The sequence below is a fragment of the Giraffa tippelskirchi genome, chromosome 4 (assembly GCF_054371585.1).
Source record: "Giraffa tippelskirchi isolate mGirTip1 chromosome 4, T2T-mGirTip1v1.2.pri, whole genome shotgun sequence".
NCBI classification, from domain to species: domain Eukaryota; kingdom Metazoa; phylum Chordata; class Mammalia; order Artiodactyla; family Giraffidae; genus Giraffa; species Giraffa tippelskirchi.
This window is the reverse complement of record NC_137278.1, coordinates 80,576,644-80,599,339: the sequence shown is the minus strand read 5'-3', so window position 1 is coordinate 80,599,339 and position 22,696 is coordinate 80,576,644. Positions and strand designations below refer to the sequence as shown.

Below are 22,696 nucleotides of genomic sequence, written 5' to 3'. Positions count from 1 at the left end.
TTCCTCCCTCAAGGAGTTCAGAGCTTTGAATGTGGGCTACTACAGTATGATTTGGTAAGTGCTATATTAATTAGTACTAATGCATAAGATGCTATGAGAGCACAAACAAGGTGTGCCTAACTGCTTTGAGCTTTTGGGAGAGAAAAAGGCATCACAGATTAAAATATGTTTAAAGTAAGACTCAAAAAATGAACAGAAGCTTAATAAGTAGAGTAAGATAGTAGGGTGTTCTAAGCAAAGCAGCCATATGTTTGAAGACATTGGTCTGTAGTGAAGCCATAAGGCATACTCAGAATTGGCTAGACTTCAGGGGTTTGGTGTGCGGGGTGGAGGAAGAGGGGCAGGAAATGAGGACAGGCACAAGCAAGAGGTTAGTAGTTCTAATCCCTTCTCCGCAGCTATACGTTATGTACCGGATGAGAAGAATGAACAAAGTAACAGGCACTTGTGTTCTAATCAGAGATTAGTGGTTCTAAATGAGTTTGTGGTGGAGGAACTGCATGGCTTGTGGGATTCCAGTTCCCTGACCAGGGGTAGAACCCAGGTCCTTCGCTGTGAGGGCAGCAGAGTCCTAACCACTGGACCACCAGCAAATTCCTGAAGCAAAAGCTTTTACATACTAGAATTTTTGGCTATCTTCTTCGAAAGATTAAATGACTCAAAACCAACAGTGAACAAGTTAGCAATAATGAAATATGACAGATATCAGTGCTTGCCTGGTTCTAGAAAGTATTGAGTTATTAAGTGTATTGGTTACTTGGTTATTTCTCAGCACGACCATGTGTTCTTATTAGTAAGTCCAGGCTCTTTTATTTTTCATATCTCCTATCACTGACTCCTTTACTTGCAGTCAGTTATATTCTCCTCTACACTAAGTCACTCCAGTATTCTTGCCTGGAGAATCCCATGGACGGAGGAGCCTGGCGGGCTACATTCCATGGGGCCACAAAGAGCTGGACACGACTGAAGTGAGTTAGCACGCACTACACTTAGTTGCATGATCCACTTAGCTCAATGTTCAGTCTGACAAACGTCCATGACAGTACACATGATTAATGACAGCCAAAATTAACTTTGCATATTCCATATTGGCCACAAACTGATGGCCCAATTGTGAAGAGTCTGTGGGTCAGGAAGAACAATTTTTTTTTTTTTTATTAAACAGCTTAGATTTTATCCACTAGGTAATTAGGAGATTATAGCATCTTTACATTCTAGAACGATTTCTCTGGAGTTAAGAAAAAGTTAAGACTAGAAGCAGGAAGCTCAGTAGTCCTCGGTGAGATGATGAGGGTCCACAGGGGTAGAGTGGAGTGCATAAATATTTAAGAGGTAGAGTCCACAAGAACTGGTTAACCGGTTTGGGCAGAGGTTGGCACAGTGAGAACGAAGACTCTCAACTTTGTGCTTGAGGGCCTGACCGGGTGATGGTATAATGACTGACTTGGGGAACATGTGGATAAGAAGTTATGGGATACTGTAGGTGTTAAAAGTATACTTGAATTAAGTTGTGAAAATGCTTACAAGTAGCATTTTCAGAAAGTTAAGAATAAAATTTGGAAATTATTTTATAACGAATAAATTGCTAGTTAAAAGGAGAACAAATGATTAAAGACATGGTGTTCAAATTTTGTTGATCATAAACTATCAGTAAAAAATGTTTAAGCATGCATGTTTGTTTATATATATATATACACACACACACATATATCTGATAGAAAATGTACTGCACATATATATATGACCTGAATATTATAAACTGTTAAGGCTTATTTTTTTTTTTAAAAAAAGATCCTTTTACATACCTGCTCTGAAGTCAGCTGTTGTAGGGAGAGGAAAAGCAGAGCATTATAACAAACAATGAAGAGGGGTGAGGTTTCTGGGAAAAAGTGGCTGCTCAGGGTTCCCACAGCACTTTGTTGATGCTCTGACTTACGTATGTCTACAATACAGTGGTATATTTACTACACAGCACTGTAACTTATTTTCCTGCTCTTCCAAGGGAGCTTATTGAGGATAAGACTACATTTTACTTGTCCCTCTATTCTCAACACCTAGTCCTGGTTCTGGCACATACAGGCATTCAACTGATGTTTCTGAATGAATAAGAGCAGCACATTATTTCAAAACAGAAATGAAAGCATTTGCAAACTAGAGCAGGATACAAGAGACATATAGTCAATTCTAAAAATGGCAAGAAAGCAAGAGTGGAGATGAAGCAAACTGACCAGAAACGGGGAGGACACAAAATTAAAGCTGTGTAAAAGGAAAGAGCAGAGATGAGGCTATAGGCTTGGAGTTTTGTTTAGACAGGTGAGACTTGGTTGAGGGTAGGAATCTACTGCACATCCTATTACCTGAGAGGAAATGTTAGCCTGCCCATATATATGCATTCTATCTGTGAGTAGAACCTTTTAGTGTATGGAGAAAAATTGGGATGTAGACCCGTAGCCTGGCATAACCTTGGAAGGAGAAACTGCCTGATTTTTTATCATTCTGTAAATAGTGCGGTGCCAGCCAAAAAAAACTGAGTAACAATTCTGATAAGACGATAAAGAAAGTGTAAAGTAGATATTACCCTTGGCCCTCTTAATAGAGGGGAAAAATCTAGTAACAGGGACCACAGGATATCATGAGTAGCATGACTATAAGTTCAGCAAGTGTACTGAATGACTACATATATTTCATTTTATTCTAAGCACCTGACATAGTTCCTGATACTTAGGTACTCAAGGAACATTTGTACACAGGTTGAATGAAATGAACATCAGACCTAAGGTCCTTCTTAGGTTTCTTTGTATGAAATGGCACCGGTTACCACACTTAAAAGTAAATGCATAAAAAAAAAAAAAAGTAAATGCATAGACTTCATTGTTTTATCAGGAAGAGAAAATAAATGAACTCAACAATTTTATCAAGAATTTATAGGGAAAAATCCTCAGAAGACAGAATAAATTAATAATGATAAAAAGTCATCAATGACATAAAACTATAAAATCAGGGAGAATAATTATGTTTCAGGTTTGTTTTGAAGAAAAACTCAGTATGTAAAACAAACAGCAAAAATAGAAATGGAAAAATATATTGCAAATAAGAGCAAATTCAAAGTTTCATTTTAATAGAATGCTAGTACTTTAAAATACTTAAATGAGACAACTGTGTAGCAAAAAAAAAAAAAACTGAAACAGAAAGAAAATTAAGGAAGAAATGAAAATGTTATAGAATTACATGATACAAAAGATTCTAGGCCCAGATGGTTTTTCTGTTGGAATATTTCAAGGTTTAAAGGCTAGATCATTTCATGATATCCTGGAATAAAATAATACGGAAAGCTACTAAACCTTTGTTACAAAGTAAATATAACCATAATAACAAAAGCTGATAAATATAGGACAAGAAGAGAAACCACAGAGCAATCTCATTTACAAAGATGGATGCAAAAATCCTAAATAAAATGATAATGCATAGAATTCATTTGTATATTTGACAGATTAATCCACCATGAACAAATAAGGCTTAATGTTAGTAAACAGAAAGTTTCAGTATTAGCAAACTTGTAATTTTAATTTGTTAAACAAGAAAAATCATTTGCTCTCAGATAGCAAATTACTTAAAACAGTAAATGTATATTGCCAATAAAAACGCAGTAGAAAACTATAAAGAGAAATTTTCTAAACACAATAAACAGCATCAAATCAAGCAAACAGCAAAATTATACCTATCCCTGCTGAAATGGAGATTAAAACAAAACTTCTTATTTTTATTATCATTTAAACTTTGGGAAGTTATGACTAATGCTATAAGGCTTAACACAGAAATAAGATCAAAGGAAGAGCCACTATTACTATTCTAGACATGATTAAATATTTAGAAAATCCCCTGAAATGAATAATTCCTGGAATTAAGGGAAATTGACTATTAAAAAATATATACCATTCACAATTAAAAATACCTAAGGAAAAAACTAAATATCATATATGTACATCCTTTCCAAATTAATTGATAGATCATTCCAACTGTATTTTGGGGAATCACCCCCTCATTCCCAAGTTCATTTGGAAAAATAAAGAGACAAAATTGTCAAAATACTGAAGAAACAATGACAAGTCAACTTTATCATACATGACAATATTTTAAATATAAAGCAGAATTTTGGGGTTTTTTTGGCCCTGCTACATTGGCTTCTGAGATCTTAGTTCTTCCACCAGGGATGGAACCCTGGGGCCCTGGCAGTGAGAGCTCCAAGTCCTAACCCCTGGATTGCCAAGGAATTCCCTAAAGCATGATTTCTTATCCTTGGTACTACTGACCTTTTAAACTGGATATTGCTTTGTTGTGGAGGGCTGTCCTGTGCACTGAAGAATGTTAGCAATATTTCTGTCTTCTACTGACTATACTGAACAATAAAAAAAAATGTCTCTAGACACTGCTAAATGTTCCTTGGAGGGCAAAAATTGCCCTGGCTGAGAATCGTTGATTATAAAGTGCCAGTCATTAAGACTAGGGCACAAGGATAACAAGTTAATGGGACGGACCTAGAGATTATCACAGTAAGTGAAGTAAGTCAGACAGAGAATGACAATATCATATGATATCATTCATATATGGAACCTAATTTTAAAAAAGATACAAATGAACTTATTGAGAAAACAGAAACAGACATACAGATATTGAAAACAAACTTATGGGTTATCAAAGGGAAAATGCTGGAGGGAGGGATAAATCAGGAGCTTGGGATGAACATGTACACATTACTATATATGAAGATAAGCACCAAGGACCTACTGTATAGCACAGGCAACTGTACTTAATATTCTGTGATAACCTATATGAAAAAAGGGTCCAAAAAAAGAATGAATATATGTGCGTGTATATAACTGAATCACTTTGCTGTATACCTGACTCTAACATGACACTGTAAATCAACTCTACTTCAATAAAATTAAAATAATATAAAAAGTTAATGGGAAATTTTTTTTTTAAAGAAGGGGGTACAATATGTAAATGGGAATAAAGAAAACTTATTCAATAAACCAGGGTCAACAAATAAACAATTGGTGGAGAAATAAATTTGAGTATTTCATGATATCTAAAAGAGATTTCAACTTGATTAAACAGTTAAATATAATTTTATAGGTCAAGTCATAAAGCTAGGAGAAAATATGACTGAATATTAAATTTCTAAACTGGAAGAACTTCCTAAGGTTAGAAACAATAGAAATCATAATGGGGAAAATGAACAGATTATAGAATTTTAAAAATACTGTATTTCAAAGAATAAAAACTAAAAGGCAGATTGGTAAAATATCTAGCTCAGGAAATATCCAGCTAGATATAAATTATCTAGCTAGATTGGCTTTACAGCTCAAGAAGATATTCTCAAATGTATAAAATAGGCATAAATATGAAGACATTCATTATAACATTATTTAGGAAAGCAAAAAAGATAGACACAACACACGTGTCAGGTCGTAGGGTAATGGTTAAATAAACTGTCATAACAACTTTAAAGAATGTCATGTAGCCATGAGAACTGGTAATTATGAAGACTAATAAAACACCATACATTTGGGACATGGTAAGTGAAAAAAGTAAACAATGTGTGCATGTCACACAATTACAACTATATATAATATGTATAGGACAAAGATTAAAAGTAAATACAAAAATGGTTATTAGAAAGCCTGAACAAAGATGTTAACTGAAAAAAATATCAGGACATAACAATGTTACATGCAGTGTAACTTAAAACTATATAGAACATATATAAATAGAGATGAGGGAAAGGCTAGAATATACCATATACTAAAAATGATTAACCACCACATATGTACTTGAGGTCATAATTTTTGTAATTATTTAGAGGAAGAATCACCAGAGCATACATACCAGCAGAGAAAATAAACCAGTGTGAAAGAGATACTGAAGATATAAAATACAGGAAATAAATGATGGAGTAAGATAGAGAAACCTATCAGAAGGGAGAAGATTCAGATGGTTGGTAGGTTTCAGTCTTAACAGAAAGAAAAGGCACTACTTTCCTCTTGTGCAGGAGAGGGAAACAGAGTAGGTAAAATTTCGATGTATAGAATCTGTGGGCCCTAAGTCACATGATTTTTAGCCATGTGAAAAAAAACTGTATATAAGAAGCATGGTTATAAATATGGGTAAATATGGCCAGGCCTCTTCTGCAGAGTGTCTGGTTTACTAAAGTCAATAAAAAAGACTTTCATGAATATTAAAACAGAAGCAAGCATTATACAATACTGAATGGCTGCCCATTATGGAAATAAAAAGTAGAATGTACATATTGGGCTTGATCTTAAGGTCTCATAGAGAAAAATTCTAAGGGGATTCAGGTGCTAAATATTTGTTTAGTATTTTCAGCTGGTATATTAGACATGTGTATACTCAGTCACTTAATGAAAAACTGTCTTAGAAACATGATAAAAATTGAAGAAATGCTCACCAAAGAAAGGCACACATGGTGGATTAATAGACCTGAGTTTTGCCAAATATTTCTTATAGTGATCTTCACTTAGTTCATGAGCTTCTTCTAAAATTTTCTTTTGGCGACTTGGTATTTGCTATAGGAAAAAAAATATTTAGGGAATATAAGTTTAGCAAAGCAATCACAGATTTTGCCCCAAAATGCCAGGCTTACAGTAAAAAAGCCCAAACACAACAGTATATAGTTTGACTCTTAAGAATGATAACACTGCTTCAAAGAGACTATCTTCATAGACTCTAGTACAATCTTAAAGAAAAAGTGTGTGTATGTGAGAGAAATCTAGTTTATCTTGCCATTCCTCAATTATCTGAGCATTTTATTATACATTATATTACAAATCAGATGCTGAAATCTTTTTCTTCTAACTTGGGCTAGGACCTGTGAATGTATTTTAATGAGGTTGCCTAATTTAAAAAGAGCACACCAATTCAATAAAAAATTTAGATAATGACATCATTTTGGCTGTTACTGAAAAGATAGATGTGTCTCTCAAAAATTAAAGATCATAATTGTTAAAATCCTGATCTTTAGAATGGGGAATGGAAGTTCATTTAAAAAACACCTATGCAAACCTACCTCGAATGTGTGGTCTAGTCTGTAAACAGGGGAAGAGTTCATAGCACTGACAACCTCAAGAACACCATTGAAGTTGTTCAGCTCTTGGAACACTTGTAGAATCTCAATTATTCGACTCACCACAGCTACTCTTTCTTCTAAGTTTTCAGTTTCTACAATACATCTGGGAATCAAAGACAAAAAGTGAGTTAAAATATTTGTAGTTTTCCCAACAAAGGTATGATTTAAAGAATTTACCAAATAAAATGGAGTGGAGGGCAGCTATAGTGTAACAATAGAGAGTATGTATTCAGGGTGGCAGGTAAATAGTAGGTGAACAGAAGAGAAGGAAATGCTTTCATCAGGCATGCTGCTCTTCTTGTTTTCCAGACCGAATCAGTCAGTCATTTTTCCTACTATATTTGGTGTGTTCTCTCTCAGCATTGGAGTTCTCCTAGGTGGCTCAGCAGGTAAAGAATCTGCCTACCAATGCAGGAGATGTGGGAGACCCGGGTTCAAGGTTTGATCCCTGAATGGGGAAGATCCCCTGGAGTAGGAAATGGCAACTCACTATAGTATTCTTGCTAGGACAATTCCATGGACAGAGGAGCCTGGTGGGCTACAGTCCATGGGGTCGCAAAGAGTCAGACAGGAGTGAGTATGAGCACAATCCATCTATCATTTTGTTGAATGGATGCTGGTTTTCAGGATGTGGGTGTGTTCTAGGGAAATTTATTCTCAAATTTTGTAATTCTTTGACTCTTATTCTTCATCTAATTGTAAGATTTTAGTGATTAATGCTCAATTTATTTGATATGTAGGAATAATTAGCTACATTTCTAAGAACAGCTCTTAAGATAAGCACTATAATGTTAAAAAGTGACTTTTACAATAAAGCATAAAATTTTAAAAATTAGAAAGAATAAAGACGTCAATGAAAACAAAAGCTCTTTATATTTAAATACCAAGAATCCTTGGAAAGTATATTATACAAGTAAAAAGAAGCTATGCTCAAAAAAGAATTCCTCAGTGAGCATTGATTCTCTAGTATTTGAAAGAATTTTTTATCTACCACTCACTTATCAGTAAGGAAAATAATATTTTAAACTTGGTTTTCAATGGCTGTTCTGTCCTGTCTGACTTTTTGCAACCGCAGACTACAGCCCGCTGGGCTCCTCTGTCCATGGAGTTCTCCAGGCAAGAATACTGGAGTGAGTAGCCATTCCCTTCTCCAGAGGTTTTCAATAATATAATATTAAACAACTCAATCTAAGAAAAAATAAAATACACATATGGAAAAAATAAATATAAACCAATATTAAATATTAACAAAAATGTAAAGTTGCAGATTACACTATTCTCTGATGAGGCAAACACTGCAAAATTTTCAAAATAAACTTGCCTTATTATCAAATTAAACATGTTTATGCATTAAAACATTAGCTAGATGTCTACAAATGTATCATCTATTGGCTAACTAGTTATCTGGACATTTTAAAAGGTATGATACAAGTATAATATATTTACATCTTTTAAAAAACTATTTTAGTTGATATTAACTAGGTATACAAAATGAGATCACCTGTGGAGCTTTTGTAAAAACTAGGTAAGTCTGGGGTGATTCATTGAGAAGTGACTTCAATTCTAATGCACATCTATGGCCAAAAACCACTGTGGCAAGTGAACAAGAACCTCTTCCACTGGAAAGGCAGAAACTGGAACCCTTATACAATGTTAATGGTGAGAATGCAAAATGATGTAGTCACTATAGAAAACAGTATGGAGGTTCCTCAACAACAACAACAAAAATTTAAAAATAGAACTTTCCTATGATCAGCAATCCTGCTTCTAGGTATTTATCCAAAAATATTGCAATCAGTATCTCAAAGAGATATTAGCACTCCCATGTTCATTCCAACACTGTTCACAGTAGCCAAATACGGAAACAACCTAAATGTCCATCTACAAATGAAAGGATAAAGAAAACAAGAAGTGTATGTACAATGGAATATTAATCAGTCTTAAAAAAGAAGGAAATCCAAAAATGGACACTGAGGACACTATGCTATGTGAAATAAGCGAGTGGTAGAAGGATAACTATTGCATGACTCTATGTTCATGAGGTAGCTAAAACAGTAAAAAAAAAAAGAACTTACAGAAGCAAAGAATAAAATGATGGTTTCCAGGGGCGGGTGGGCAGGAAAATGGGGAGTTGCTTATCAATGTATAAATTTTCATGCTGATTAGCACTTATTTATACAAAGATAAATAAGTTCTAGAGATCTGCTGTATAACATTATGCCTATAGATAACAATATTGTATTTATACATTGAAAAAATCTTACAATTAAAAAAACAAAAAGAGAAAGGAAAAAGAAAAGGAAATGGCTGCCTTCTCAGCAATCTATTAACAATAGGACAGAGATGGAAATTGTAAGTCTTATGAGTTATGTTTCCTCTTTACAGACATAACTTTTAACTATTATGATGGAAAAGAGCCTTTGCAATTGAAGTATAGTTATTTGAGTTGATAAAGAAGAAATCAGGAAGCAACACTTAAGAGGGCAAACTCCAAAGTTTTACTTTTTAGAGACTAAGAAGTAATAATATAAATAAAAGGAAGTCCTAACTTTCAGAGGATTTATTTCTCTTTAGGAATTGCTTTCTGGTCTTTATCCACACTATAGCTCTAGGCATTCCCTTATGTCACTGGTCTCTTGTTCTGATAATGCCAATATGATCTGTGCAAACTTCACCTCACCCTTATAAAACATGGGTCAAGATCATAAAAAAATGGCCAATACATAAAACTCTTTATTTTCAGGTCCAATTAAAAAACTGTATTGAGATTCTGGACTTCTCATGTGACAAGAAGTTATGCTTCCCTACTCCTCAGGGACGCTGGTGAAAATTATATAAGTTCTAGCAGTCTCTAGAAATGGCCCTAAGAGTAAACAGCAAGTAAAGAAACATCTATTCAGGAAATTTACAATTCAGTAAGAGAGGCAAGAGTCCGCTTCCTCAGAGAACCTTGCAGAGGTGGGGGTTGGGGGGACACAGTTAGCCTAGACAGCCAAAAACACAGGGCTCCCTATCTCCTTTGACATCTAAAATGTCAAGATTCACTGGGGGAGGAAAAACAGGGAATGGAAAACTGCCTGTAAAACAGACCTGATATGTCCGATTTAACAACAACAAAAAAGATTTCAAAGTAGTCATTCTGAATTTATTCACAGAACTAAAGGGAAGTATGATTTAAAAAGTGAAGGTGGGGGCTGATGACAGTGTGCATCAATAGGAGTGTCCTAAAAAACACAGGAATTGTAGAAGAAACCAAACGGAAACTCTGGATTTGAAAAATATAATTAAAATAAAAATTTTACTAGAGGGACTCAATAGTCAGTTTGAACTGGCAGAAGAAATAAACAGTAAAACTTGTAGAGGTATTGTTTTCAAAAATGAAGACAAAGTAAAGATTTTCCCATATAAACAAAAACTAAGAGAACTGTTGCTAACAGACCCACCATATAAGAAGTGCTAACTTAAGTTCTTCAAGCTAAAGGCAAGTAGCCCCAGATAGTAGTGTGAATCCACACAAAGAACACTGGTATAAAAAACATGGTGAATGCCTATTTTTTCCTCATTGTTTTTTTAAGCTGATTTTAAAAAGCAACTGGATAAAATAGTATGTATGTAATGTACTGCTGGGTCTATAACACATAGAAATGTAACATATGTGAAATACACTGCCAATAAGAGAGCAAAGCTATGAAGGGCTAAGAAAGTAATACCAAGTGGTAGTAAAACAACAATTATAACAATGCACTGTTAGATCTACATCATTAATTACATGTAATGCATGCTACAATACTGCAAAAGGGGGGGAGTGAATAGAGCTATAGAGGAGTAAAATTTTTATATATCACTGGAATTCGGGTATAATCTGAAACTAATTCTGTTACGATGCATGTGGCAAACCTAAAAGGCAATCATTAAAAAAAAGAAAAAAACAAAACACTTAAAATGCCGTTTTAGAAAAATATTCACTCACTGTCAAAGAAAGGCAGAACAGACGAACGACAACAACAAACACATGAGACACGGAAACAGATCTGCAGTGAAACTGATAACATGACTGACTGTTATGAAATTAAGAAGATCAATAGCACTTACTTCTCAAACCACAGAGTGAGATTAGTGGTATGCCGGATCATTTTCAGAAGATTAGGAGAATTAATTTCTTTGTCTTCTTTTGTCCACACACTTCCAACTAATTCTGATGGCTGTACAGCTCTAAAATCATCAAGACATTAATTCTACGTGATACTTTTCCCTCTAGTATACTGTTTTATCAAGTAAATGAGATAAAAGGTTTATGAAATTTTGCATTTTTTTTATTGATTTAAAAACATTTTGTATCCATGTACCTGTGTACTCTTTTTATTGCTTTAGAGCAGTATTTTGCTTTGGGCATGGGTGGGATTTCTTCACAGTGTCTTTCCCAGTACTTATAAATATTATCTAACAAATGAGGGTAAGAAAGTAGTTTGGGATAATTCTTTCAAATAATGATATAATAATTGAGGGTATACTAATTGCTGAAATTCATAAATCTCCCCCCCCCTTCAAGGAAGGGGAAAAACTCTCTTAGGAAGAGGTCTGGGAAAGAAAAACAAAAGGTTCTAACACTTATTTTGGAAGTAGTGATCTTTGGTGGGAAAGCTATACATTTAGTTTCCTTTTTCATTTAGTTATTAAAAAAATAAACAGCTTGAAATCTAAAAAGTCTAAATTTAAAACTAGAAACAGGCATGTTTTTTGAGATTAGTAGCTATATCAATGTATAAAAACTAAAAAAGGTTAAATGGCCATGACTTAAGTTCATAATGACAATGGTGCTATCTAACTCACTGAGCCCTAACTCTGTGTGGGGCGATGTGCTAAATGCTATAAATATATGGACCATTTTAAACCTTGCATAATAGCTCTAGGAGTAGGTACCATCATTAACTCCATTTACTTTTGAGGAAACTAAGTAGCAGAGGAGTAAGTCACACATGAAGATTAAAGTTGCCCAAGGATACGAAGTTAGCAAATGAATTTAGTAGATTCACTAACTAGGGGTGACTGCATAAAGAGAGAAGCTGTAAACCTGGATAGAGCAAAGGGGATCAAGGAGTAAAAGAAGAGGCGTCTTCTATACTGAAGGCCTTATTACAAGACACTTGGTGTACTATCTCATTTACGTCTTATAATAATCCTACATGCCAAAAATCAGAATTCATTTTGAAAGTTAACTCATTTGAAATGATTTTTCAGCTTGAACATCAAATTACATACCGATATAGATCTGATTCAAGTAAAGTGAGTTGTCGAGCAATTTCTATTGGGTGTAAGGTGAGCAGGTCAAAAGTCTCGATGTGCCCAGGTCTGCTTATATGCCACTCAACCGTGGGAGGTGAACTCTGAAATGTAATATTATGACCTGGTCCATTGTCTCTTGCAATTTTTTTCCTTTGGATTATTTTAGTGATGGATTCAACCCATTTTTTCATTGCTTTACCTGAAATAACATTATATGAAAAGTAACGCTTAAATATTTTACTCACTATTTTATTTTAAAAAAGTTTAAAATCATATAAATGATACCTGAATATATCTTTGTAATAAAAAGTTCAAACAACCAAAATTTTAAAATGAAGTTCCCCTTTACCGTCTCCCTTTTTCCTATCCCAGTCTCATTTTTCTTCATGTGGCTAACCATTTGTTAATACTTTGGTATATATTCTTACACATCCTTTTTACATAAACTGAGAAAGTAATTTATTTGCAGAAAATTTTCACTTCTATTGTTCTAAACTTCAGTTCAAAATATTATTTTATAATCCTCTCCAAAAAAGATATCTTACACAAATAAGATTTATAACGATAGATCATACAACATTAGCTGTTAATCTAACAAACTGCATTTTATAAACCAAACAGTGCCAGAGGACTGATTCCTTCCTTTTGTGTGTTTTTCATGTGGCTTTGTTTTGCACTAGGCATGAAAGTGCTATTATTTAATCCTTTATTTTTCAATTCTCATTTAAAGTGTACAGTGGAAATAGAAACAAGTTTGTCCAGGACATCTTTAGAACTAAAAGGGGAACTGGAGATCATCAATCCTAGATTGTTGTGTTACTGAAGTCTAAAGAATCAAAATTATTTCACCCAGTCATTTATCTAACAAGTGGCAGTGTTCAGAAGAGAACTCTTGTTTCTCAGGTCTCAGTTCAATATACTCTGCTGACTCTCTGATATGTTATGCACTATTTACCTAACTGTTTCCCAGTCAACCTCCACTGTGGTGTTACTACAACAGTTCCTAATTGTCCTCTGGTACACATACTTTCAGATGTGTAAAAACAGCATAAATTGAGACTCTTTCTATCCAATTCCAAAATAATCAGTAAGTTGATTTACTAAACGAAAATTCACTACATTAACAGGATCATTATTAAACAATCTGTAGGTCAAAAATGTTTGATGAAAAATTTTAACTTTTCCAGTTGGTTTTGCTGGCATTATTATAAATACCTCTAAGCTACAGTGAGTGGTGATGTTAGTTGATAGTCACCATACTTTTATTACATATAAAACTAAGGCACTTAAAAAAAAGAAACATACCTCTTACAGTTCCAATGAATTCCTCCATTCGCTGCAAAAGATCTGCATCTCTTTCAAAATCATAGAAGTGGTGCTCTACCCAGTGCCGACATACATTTAATACTCTATGGAATTAACACAGAAGGAGAACTGAATGATACGGGAACTCAAACATAAACATTTATCACGATGAGAAGTATAAAGGAAAACACAGTAACTCAACAAATTAAATACAGATAACCCTTGAATAACAGGGTTTGAACTGCATGGTCCATTTATAATTTTTTTCCCCCCACTAAATCTATACCACAGTACTACACCCTAGGCAGGTGGTTCAATCTGTGGATGTAGAACCAAGGATTCAGAGGGCTGACTGTAAAACTGGATTTTCTACTCTGCTGAGGATCAGTGTCCCTAACCTCCAAGGTGTTCCAGGGTCAACTTTAATCTTGTAAGTGGCTTACCATCTTCAAAATTCTATTTTAATTAACACTTATACAGTAATTTCTGATAATTTCTCTTTACTTCACTCATTTTACATGTTACTTCCTCCTTGCTTGGGAAAGATCTTATTTCCTTTAACTCTGAAACAAAAGTTCAACAAAGACCGATTTACTTATTTATTTTAATGCTTACCGCAGTTGCACAGGCTGTATATATTCTTTTCTAAATCTTTTTAGTTCTGCACTCAAGGGTTGATCTCCATTCTCTATAGCAATGCGATCAGCTTCTGTTGGCTCAGGCTCTGGAATTTCAAACCTAACATAAAACAGAACAAACTAATGAAAAGATCAATTATATCAAATTATGCAAACAGAAAACTACAACTCTTTTCACTAGTCAGCACAATTAAGAGAGCACTGTAAAAATTACTAAGGATATACACAACGGTGAAAACAAGTGAAGTATCTATAATGTAAAGACTAATTTTTAAAAAAGAAATGAATACTTGCCAAAATAAATAAAACTATCTAGAAATGTAATAAGGAATAAAGAATATATGCAATGTCAAAAAAATAGGTATGATTATAAAGTTAAGGGAATGATATTAATTTTGGGCTTGTGTAATTACTCTAAATAAGCCAACATAAATTTTTTTAATGGTAAGTTTTGAAAAGTTGAGTGCTCTTTGGTTAGAAACACTTCTCTTGATTATAGTACTTGTTCACTCCATTCTCCTCAACATGTGGTATATTTAAAAAATTCTATTTAGAACATTTAAATCATTAAAAATTCAATTTCCAGAGCCTAAATTCTACATTTTTATAGTTCTTTAACCTGGTTAATTCTACAAATTTGAAATTTCACATACTGAGTTTCCATGTAAAAAGTATGCCTATTTTTATATTTAAATAATCAAAGCTAACATAGTAATATAAAACAAATGGTCTTCCAAGATATTTTCTTCTTAAAGTATTCTTGAACTAAAATGTAAAGCTCATTCAAAATATTTCTATATCTTAGCTCAATCTCATTAAAAAAAGAACAAAGAACTTAAACATTTTAAAATGACAGACCTTTCTATTATAAGACTCAGTAGTTCTTGAGGTTTACAAAAGGATCTATATGTTGTAAGAAATGTCCGAACAAAATTGGGATCTATGAAGAAAAAGGAAAAATATCTTATTAAAATCTTTTATGAAGAATTATTAAAATTATTATTTACATTTCCAAAAGAGATTAAATAGTCAGCTTTTAAAGTCCCAAAGTGTTTTGACCACACAGGGTGCTTTGGACTTTGTAATCAATTGCTAGCTTTAGTTTCTTCCTAAATTAGTGGCAAAATCATTGCCACTAAAATTTTACATCAACTTGTTTCTTGACCTCTGCACACTCTGACTAGCTGATATTAAACTCATTATTGACCACAGGAATGCAAAGGGAAGAAAGGCAGATCACAGAAGCAAGTTTCTACCTACTACCTGGATCTCAGAACATCATCAGGTGGTTTCTCTCTCTCAAAAACACAAAGGCCACAGCAATAACCCATTACCTTTTCCTGCCATCCAGACTAATTTATCTAGGATTAGTTATCTAGATTTCTTTAAATCATGTCAACAGAGCATTCAACTGGAGATTAGATCTTATAATGTTGTTGATTAAGTTAAATACAGCTTCTAAATTGTTTTATTTGCTAGAGGTCTTAATTAAAAAAGCTAAAAGATGCTTACAAATAAACACCTGTAAGTTATTAAAACTATTACATGTATGAGAATAGGTTGATTTGGCTCTATTTACAACTTTTAATTACTTGCACTGCAAGTAGACACAATGAGGGAGCTTTCCTGGTGGCTGAAGGTTGGACAAGACTGAGTGAGCATACACACAGACACAATTAGAGTCTGACCCTAAGAGCATGAGTCTTCAACTGCTTCCATGAAAAGGATTTCATTCATCATAAAGTAGGAAGCTGACTGAGTGTGATCACCTCTCCAGACCTGCCTATTCTAGTCTCTGACGGTTCTCTCCCAACCTGTGGAGAAAGGCTGCTGTCACCAGCACAAGAGACCTGGTGGCTGGGGGACAACTTCCCATAATGGGGAAAAAAACCACTCACCAGTCATTGTAACTCAAATTTCATCAAGGTCCACATTTAGGTGTGAAAGAGTCTTTAAAACGGAGGAGGGGAGAATTCATTAACTTGCGTTTTTTATTGGGAGTATCCTTTTCCTATTTCACATCACTATGGAATGGTAAGCTCTAATTTAATGATAAATTTATTGAGAGTAACAACTAAATTTATTTTTGTTAGGCTACGTACTATGGATTCTTTATAAGAAATACTATGTCTTTTATTAGCATAGGATGTAGCAAGAATCAGAATTTATTTGCGTGGAAAACCTCTATTTAGTCTGATTTTTGTCTGATTAAGAACCACCCTAAATTTAGCCTGAAAGTAAAATAACTATATTAATTTCCCACCTGCCAAAATAAAATTCATGGATTTATCATAAAAATCTATTTCCAATATACTGGTATATGTGGTCATCAAGATGATGAACTGATTTAAATATCAGACAACCTTGACTTTAAGATTATAATACTTTAAGTTAAAGAAAAATTTACATAATAAAATATATTCATTTTAAATCCCCTCTTCTCCTTTAGCTTCATACCTTCTAAGGCTAGAGTGGGTTACTGATAAAAGTAATTTAAACAGATACAATCCTTTAGTAATTTCCTCTCTGTTGGTATTTTATTGTCTGTCTTCAGTTACAGAGTTCCTCAAACGTTAAAGACTAATGTCTCAACCAGAAGAAAAGATTTTAAAACAGAAGGCTGTACAAGATTTTAAAACAGAGATTTATATCGATTTCATCACAATCCTCCCTTCCAAGAATCTTCTTCCTGTTCTGCAAATCTGTATGTAAGGTGAGGCTACTCAAAACATCATGTATTTAGGAAGCAAAAGTAGTGGCCACTGTAGAGATACTGAGCTAGACCTTAGTACAGAGTGCTCCAAATATCCCTGAGCTGTCAAAATTAAGGGTGACCTCTCCCTTTTTAAAACAAAAGTTTAGTCTAAAAGTCTAAAATCAATATCCAGGTCCATTTCTTCTCAAATTCCACCTAAGTCAGGCTAAAAATTTGTGGGATATCAAAGCTACTTTTAAGTTGAAAAACAATAAAAGCAAGCTCTAAGTAAATTAAAGTATGTTTTAAGAAAGTTGGCTATTTTTAAAGGCAAACTATTTTAAAACAGCCTTTTCAGCTTATACCAAAGCTTCTGGCCATTTCAGTACTTTACTAACTAATGAAAATGCTGGGAAAGTCATGGTGTGTCCCACTGCCACATCAGTCAAAAGGGATCACATCAATTCCTGATGTCTGATGTAATGAATTCAAAGAGCATTCACATCATTCATTCCATATCATTTCTGTGAAGTGAGCAGGGTTGCTGCTGTTTGTCCCTTTTTACATAGGAGAGAAGTAACTGAGAGTTATCTAAAGTCACACAGTGGAGTGACAGAAATGGAATTGGAATCTGGATGGTGTGTTTTCTGATTTATTGCTTTTTTCTACCATATCACATAACCTCCCTGGATTAAAGGATTTTGTTAAGGTTTCCAAAGCTGTGAGATCTAACTATAAAGAATGAATCCACGAGTTATATAGTCACTATAGAAATTTACATAAATTATTAATTCAGAAAAAAGCTGTAAACTGCTAATCTTGGTTAAAGGCACTGAAGTCATTGAAAAATTAGCAGTCTAATTGTGATTCTGTAATTCCTGTTAAGCCTTCTTCCAGATTTTAGGAAGGAGCAGCTGTACCTTCCTGTACACTGTACTCAGAAGAGGAGTTTTTCAAGCTGGCGGTGAAATAAACACTCCCACAAGCATCACTGTTGTATTAACTTCTGAAGTGACTCAAGTTTAAGTTGTTTTTAGCCTGATTAGAAATTACAGCAGACTTGCCAAAAGAAAAAACCAGCAGAAGCTAAAAATAAACCAAGAAAATCTGGCAAAACTTTTAAGTACTTTCAAAAAACATCTTAAAGGCTGCATATATTCCCAGGCTTGAATTAATTCCGGCTCTATTTTTAGTCGAAAGTCATAGAAAACTGCTAATGAATGAAAAACTTGACATAACATCTATACTTGAAATTTTAACACAAACTATCACATTCCAGATGCTGTTTTTATTTCTATTGATTTCCCTATTTCAGTGATAGTAACACATATAATGCTACACTAACCACTGGAGACCTTTATCTTACTGATGATAGAAAGCCCAAGATAATTAGATACTTACAAAACACCCATCAATAAGGACAGGTTATGTAATTTTGTAGAAAAACAAAGTACCTACTTCACATTTATCAGACAATGATAGAAGCTAAGTTTTACACTGCCTCTGATGGTTGTAGAGCAACAGTTATCTCCCTATATTACAAACTGATGTTTCAGAGATAGATGGAAGGCAAATGCGTTAAAAATACGAAAGCCATGCTATGCTGATTTGGTTTTAACACGTAAGCACAAATATTTGTGGAGAAAATGAAAATCAGCTATTTTGATATTCTCCTCTTTTTGTTTCTTGCTAGTGAATGTAATTCCACAAACTTCTTTCTCAAACATAAATCCTAGTGGATTTCAATACGAGCAATGGTAGAAATGTCCTCTGTGGTTTTTCTTCATTTTAGGTAACGCTCTTTTCTACTCGACTCTCAAAGCCCTGTACTAAGATTTCTATCCTGCTCTGCTTCCCTTCCCTCTGTCTACCCAACCTCTCTGTATGTACAAATTATCTTCCAAGTTTACCATCATGTCCTTTGTCTAGGCCCAGGTTATTTCAGATAAGGTATTTCCTATTTTCTGCTGGTCTTTAGTTGCCTGTCTCCCTCACTCTAAAGCTATTCTTTCATATTTTATTGTACATTTCTTGAAAATCTTAGGAAATCAGAATATAATTACTCTAATGTTCAGAATGCAGCATATTACAGTTGAGGTGAAAAACTTAATCCTTTTTTTCAACACATTTTTATTGGCAAGGTCAATACATTTTTATTGGCAAGGTCAATACGTTTTCATTGGCAAGGTCAATACATTTATGAAATATTTGTTACATAGAGTTATTTATGTAAACACCCCTCCCCCAACCACCATAGTGAAACACTGTTAATCAGGATGTCTGTTCATGTGATAATTCTCCCTTTAATACAGCCATTTAAAATGCCACAAGAAACAATAAGCTCCTCAACAAGGATTTATAAACAATCACTCTTGAATTCCTTAAAAAAGGAAACAGACGCTATGCTGACGCACAAACACTTAAAAAAAAAAAAAATCAGAGTTTAAAAATAGTACAGCACTGCCCTATAGATCAAAAATTGTTCACAAGTTTTTTTTTTAAGAGCTAAAACACCCAAACGGAGCTTATATAGAACACAAACTTCAAAGAAATCTAATGCAGTTTTTCTGCAAATTTCTATATGAGGGCCTAAAATGGCAGTAAATATTTTAAAGAAAAATATGAACTGGCTTAAGTTTTTTTTAATACCATTTTCTTTAAAACCGAAGTTCACCATGCATGGGAAACACCTTTTTCCCACACTTTAAAATGAAAAGTTCTTGTTTTTATATAATGTCAGATCTAATAGAGACCCCCTACCTCAAAGTCATCTCATTTCTCTAAAAAAGACTATCAAAACCAGACACACCATCTCCAAACATTTCTTTACACATGTTGTTTCAAAGTCTCAATAATGAATTTATACTAAATTATTTCCTGTAACTCTGGAATAGAACTGAAATTCCTACTTTCATCTCCTTTTTATGCATATTGCTTTGTGTTTTCTCACTGTAAATAAAGGTCTCTTCATATCCTTGCCAGATCCAGAATGATACATCTAACAAGACAATTTCCTCCCATACCATTTCGGATGAATTCTGAAGTTCTGATGTAGTTAGTAAATTACTGTTATGACCAGAAACACTGGATCTGCAGCACCATATATTAGATTCTACATAAGACTCTGTTGTAATCTTTTGAGTAACAATTAAGCACTTTCTAATTCACCTAAATTTACACAGCAAGTAACACCAATAGACTGGCTTTTGTTAAAAACTAAAATTACAATGACCAACATCTAACTATAAACTAAAATCTATGCATTAAAATAGAAGTTATACATAGTTAGAATTTATTGCCTATTTCAATAAGAAAAAACAGTACTCTGACTATATCTTCATAGTAGACCCGTGTTTGCCCAGACAGAAGTGAAGAGCCATTTATATTCCTGGCAATTCAAACCAAGCAAGTGATTCTCTTTATTTTTACTGTTCAATATACATAATAAAAATTATATTATAATCCAAAAATGAAAAAAAATTCACCTTGTATGAGTCAGTGTAACATGGCAGAAAATAAACTCTGTATTTAAAGAGTCAAGAAACCTGATTTCTCATACTCTTTCCTGCAATTAACTGATATGATTTCTGGCAAATCACATAACCTTCAAGGCCTTGGGTTTGGGTCTATAAAGTGAACAACTGATCATTTGAGATCTATAGCTCTGTTTTATAAATTACTGTAAAACACTTGAGTGATCAAGGTGACTGAAGCCACAGTGAAGTCTGAATTAAGGAAGGTTAAACAAGTTTTCTGTTTTTTGATCACAATGTCTGACCAACCTATAATCTAAAAAATGTCTGTAAGTAGTGCTTATTAGTTACTGGATTTTTCTCATGTATTACAGCCAATGTCTTTTATTATAATTCTATACAACATAATAAAAATATGCAATCTAACTTTTAGCTTTTGTTTCAGTGCAAGCCACAACTTACACTGTATGTTCTGATAAAAAATACCTATCAAACAACTGAACCAAAATTAAATAGAGCAGACCAACAGTTTTTAAAACAGTTAATCCATTATCACTGTGTGAGGACACAGAGTCCAATTAAGCTGGAAAAGGCCTTAAAAAATAGCTGCTTGCATGTTTTACAAGTTCGTGCATGGTCTATTAAAAACATATTCTATGTTGCCAGTAACACATTTATCATAGACCTTACAGAAGTCAAATAAGCTAGTAACTAATACTTATTGGTATATATGGTAAACCACAGTTCATGAAAGCTGCTTGTGGATTTTAGTTACACTAGTAATATATTTATGACATAAGTTAAAATATTCTATTAAACTTCAAAATAAAATAGAAAAGAAAAATGTCAAAAAAAACTTAGCTATAATACTCTAAACCCAACACTGGCTTTTTATTCCTCAAGAAATTAATGAAAGGAATTTTTAAAAAACTTTAACATTTTAAAAAAGTAAAAAGATCTTGTCAATTTAAATTTGGATACACTTAACTTTGCAAAGTTCTATAAATCTAGAAAGCTGAGTGCATATTAATTAAAGTAAAACTATTTAAGTTATTCTATTCAAAAGCTAAAGATTAATATAAATGAGGGTGACTATCAAAAGTAACTAATAAAACACCATAGCAAATGTGCTATGTCTATAGATTTGGAGAGCACTGTGTATATTCAGGAGAAGATTGCCAAGACTAAAGAAAAACTATCAGCTATGCTTGTTAAGTTTTGTTTTATTCTTTAAATAAAACAATAGGTCTCTAGAAAAGAAATATTTAATTGTAGCACTATAACTACTTATTAATAATCATAAGTTAGTTCTGTGAAATAAAGCAAGCAGTAAAGAATATTTTTATCACTAACAGTAGCGCTAAGGAAAACAATTATATTAAAAAATTAGAAATTTGAAAATATTTTCTAAATTAAATACCACCTGACTTGATAGGAAACACTAGTAAGTCTTCTTTAGCACCTGCCACTTGTACTGCTCTACAGAAGAAAGAGTAGAGCTTCTGTCTCACAAACACAGATAAAAATCTAAGGATTAATTCTACTCTCAATAGTCTAAGAACCCAAGACAAAGGTATTTAAAATAAAATGATGAATACTTTAGAATATTTAAGCTAAAAATTTCTGTGAATCTTCTAAGATACAAAAATCAGAATAATGTGGCAAGAAGAACAACTTGAACTTTCATATCCTTAAAAATTCCTTAAGAAGGACCAAAGAAGTGTTTTGCAACCATAAATTTCTGGTAATTGAATAAGATAGTTTTTAAGCTGTATTCTAGATCTTAAAGAAGTTGATGGTGATCAGCTAAATAGATGGGTCATATTTACTACTGAAACTGCACCTATCAAAATTAGTTTCATATGTAAAAAAAGATGACAGAATAATGTATTTATTTTTCATGCAAAATCCTAGGCAGCTTATTTAAATTTTCTATACTTGGATTTATTTTTTATTTTTGTGTCAGTAAAATGAATACACTGACTACATAAGTTTCTAAGTGAAAAATCAATAGTAAAATTGATTAATTAATAAAATCAATTTTACTAAAAAGAGTAAAAATCCTAGAGTCTTTTTTTTGTTATATTCAACATGTTTCAGTTACTGCCTGCTACTACCAAATGGCATATGCTTAAAGAGCCTAAACTGCTTTTAA

The 22,696-nt window shown here is 33.3% G+C and overlaps 1 protein-coding gene across 7 annotated transcripts in view; it reads right to left on the bottom strand.

Moving 5' to 3' along the window:
• The window catches only part of SOS1 (SOS Ras/Rac guanine nucleotide exchange factor 1), a 133,667-nt gene that overhangs the window by 16,586 nt on the left and 94,385 nt on the right, over positions 1 to 22,696 (bottom strand). For all 7 annotated transcript variants that reach the window (XM_081483221.1, XM_081483215.1, XM_081483217.1 and 4 more), the window contains 7 exons: positions 15,232 to 15,313; positions 14,351 to 14,473; positions 13,736 to 13,839; positions 12,407 to 12,629; positions 11,240 to 11,359; positions 7,088 to 7,250; positions 6,470 to 6,587 (listed from right to left, as the gene is read on the bottom strand). In XM_081483221.1, coding sequence (XP_081339347.1) covers positions 6,470 to 6,587; positions 7,088 to 7,250; positions 11,240 to 11,359; positions 12,407 to 12,629; positions 13,736 to 13,839; positions 14,351 to 14,473; positions 15,232 to 15,313 — 933 coding nt within the window. The remainder of the gene's footprint in view (positions 1 to 6,469; positions 6,588 to 7,087; positions 7,251 to 11,239; positions 11,360 to 12,406; positions 12,630 to 13,735; positions 13,840 to 14,350; positions 14,474 to 15,231; positions 15,314 to 22,696) is intronic.